A 1,680-nucleotide genomic window follows, 5' to 3' on the forward strand; every position below is an offset into this window, starting at 1 on the left:
CGCGTACAGGGTATAATTGAAATCTCTATCATATTTTCATCCACCCCAATTTTGGTTCCTCCAGCCCAATATATGGAAAATCGTTCATTCAAAATTACAAGTAAAAGAATCGCCCACCAAACTGGAGATTAGAATAAGAGGAGTGCCATAATTTTCAATTGAATTTAAGTACCATAACCTTTTTTTTTTATATAAAGTGCCATTGGCCTCATCGGAAAGTGCCACAAATTTGAAAACAATTTGCCTTGCTGGAAAATCTTTGGGAGGGCCTTCGTGGCCTTGCCAGCCCGGTGCATAAAAAATAAAAACAAAGAAAAAAAGGAAAATAAAAATAATAAAAAATATACAAAAAATCCTAAGACAATTTGTCGGAATTTTATTTGGATGTGACTTAAGTGAGAAAAAAAAGTTATGACACTTAATATGAAATCTACGACACTTATGGTATTCTTATGTGCTGACCAAATAGAGAACTAAATCATCAGAGTCCCCCAAATTCAGAAATTCAAAAATCAAAAGTCTAAGAGAATGAAACAAAACAAAATTCTAGAGATATAAGAAGAAGAACGAGGAAGGAATTGAGCAATATAGAAATAAAGGTTCCTTTATTCATGTAGAAGACAACCTAAACTCCACGATGCATCAACCCCTAGACTTCTGCACTGCCAAAACGACGGTAACGCTTGAAACGCCATAACATCACGCGACCAAAACACGACCGTGCCCCCATCAGAAATCGCCACCGCGGAGGCGGAGGACGAGGTGGAGGGTCGACTCCTTCTGGATGTTGTAGTCGGCGAGCGTGCGGCCATCGTCCAGCTGCTTCCCGGCGAAGATGAGGCGCTGCTGGTCGGGCGGGATGCCCTCCTTGTCCTGGATCTTGGCCTTGACGTTGTCGATGGTGTCGGAGCTCTCGACCTCGAGGGTGATGGTCTTGCCGGTCAGGGTCTTCACGAAGATCTGCATCTTTCAGAGATGGGATTGAGCTTCGAACGGAGAAGAGACTGACTTCGGGAACTCCGATGATGAGAAGAGGAGAAGGAGGAGGGAGGGTCGGGGGAGTTTAAATAGGAGAAAAGTCGCCGACTCAAGGTGACTTGATGGCGACGTCATCCGGTAAATCAAGGAAAAGATCCAGAACAATCAGGATGAGATTAGCATTCACTTTTTACTCCTTCGAATCTTTTTTCACAGCTTGCCTCACACATGCATGTGCTCTTTTGCTAGTTGTCAACCAATTCTATCTATATCTTGCATTCCAAATTTGGATTTCAATCTCCTTATCCTTCAACCATTTAATTTAAATATCTAAATTAATCTGTATTTTGGAACATTCTCTCTCCACGTATCTAAATGTATTTTCTTTTTCTACTATACACATGTACGCGGCGTGCGCTCTGATTAATAATTGATGATCAGCGTTAAGCATGAGTTATATCTAGTCTGCACGTACATATCAAGCGGATGCAATTGACCTTCTCTAAAGCATCATTCTAAGGCCATAAAGCGGGAAGAATTGTGAAGTTGCCATATAGGATTTTCAGGTAGTAGGTACTGATAAGATGTCGTTTATAATAAAGATCAAAATTCATTATTTTCAAATAAATATTTAGATACATATAAGACAGATGCGTTCGGACTTTTTTGAAGCAGCCGAAGGGCTTAAAAAGAGAAGGACTA

General features: G+C 40.6%; 1 protein-coding gene across 1 annotated transcript; it reads right to left on the minus strand.

Annotated features, from left to right (window-relative positions):
- Nucleotides 1–588: 588 nt before the first annotated feature.
- Nucleotides 589–1,022, minus strand: LOC115674176 (ubiquitin). The gene has a single exon (XM_030596510.2). It carries the CDS (start codon nucleotides 964–966, stop codon nucleotides 730–732), a length of 237 nt encoding a protein of 78 aa, XP_030452370.1. The 5' UTR covers nucleotides 967–1,022; the 3' UTR covers nucleotides 589–729.
- Between the last annotated feature and the right edge of the window lie 658 nt (nucleotides 1,023–1,680).

This window comes from Syzygium oleosum, unplaced genomic scaffold (assembly GCF_021117445.2).
Source record: "Syzygium oleosum isolate NSW1041296 unplaced genomic scaffold, Sole_v2.1 Sole_v2.12, whole genome shotgun sequence".
NCBI lineage: Eukaryota > Viridiplantae > Streptophyta > Magnoliopsida > Myrtales > Myrtaceae > Syzygium > Syzygium oleosum.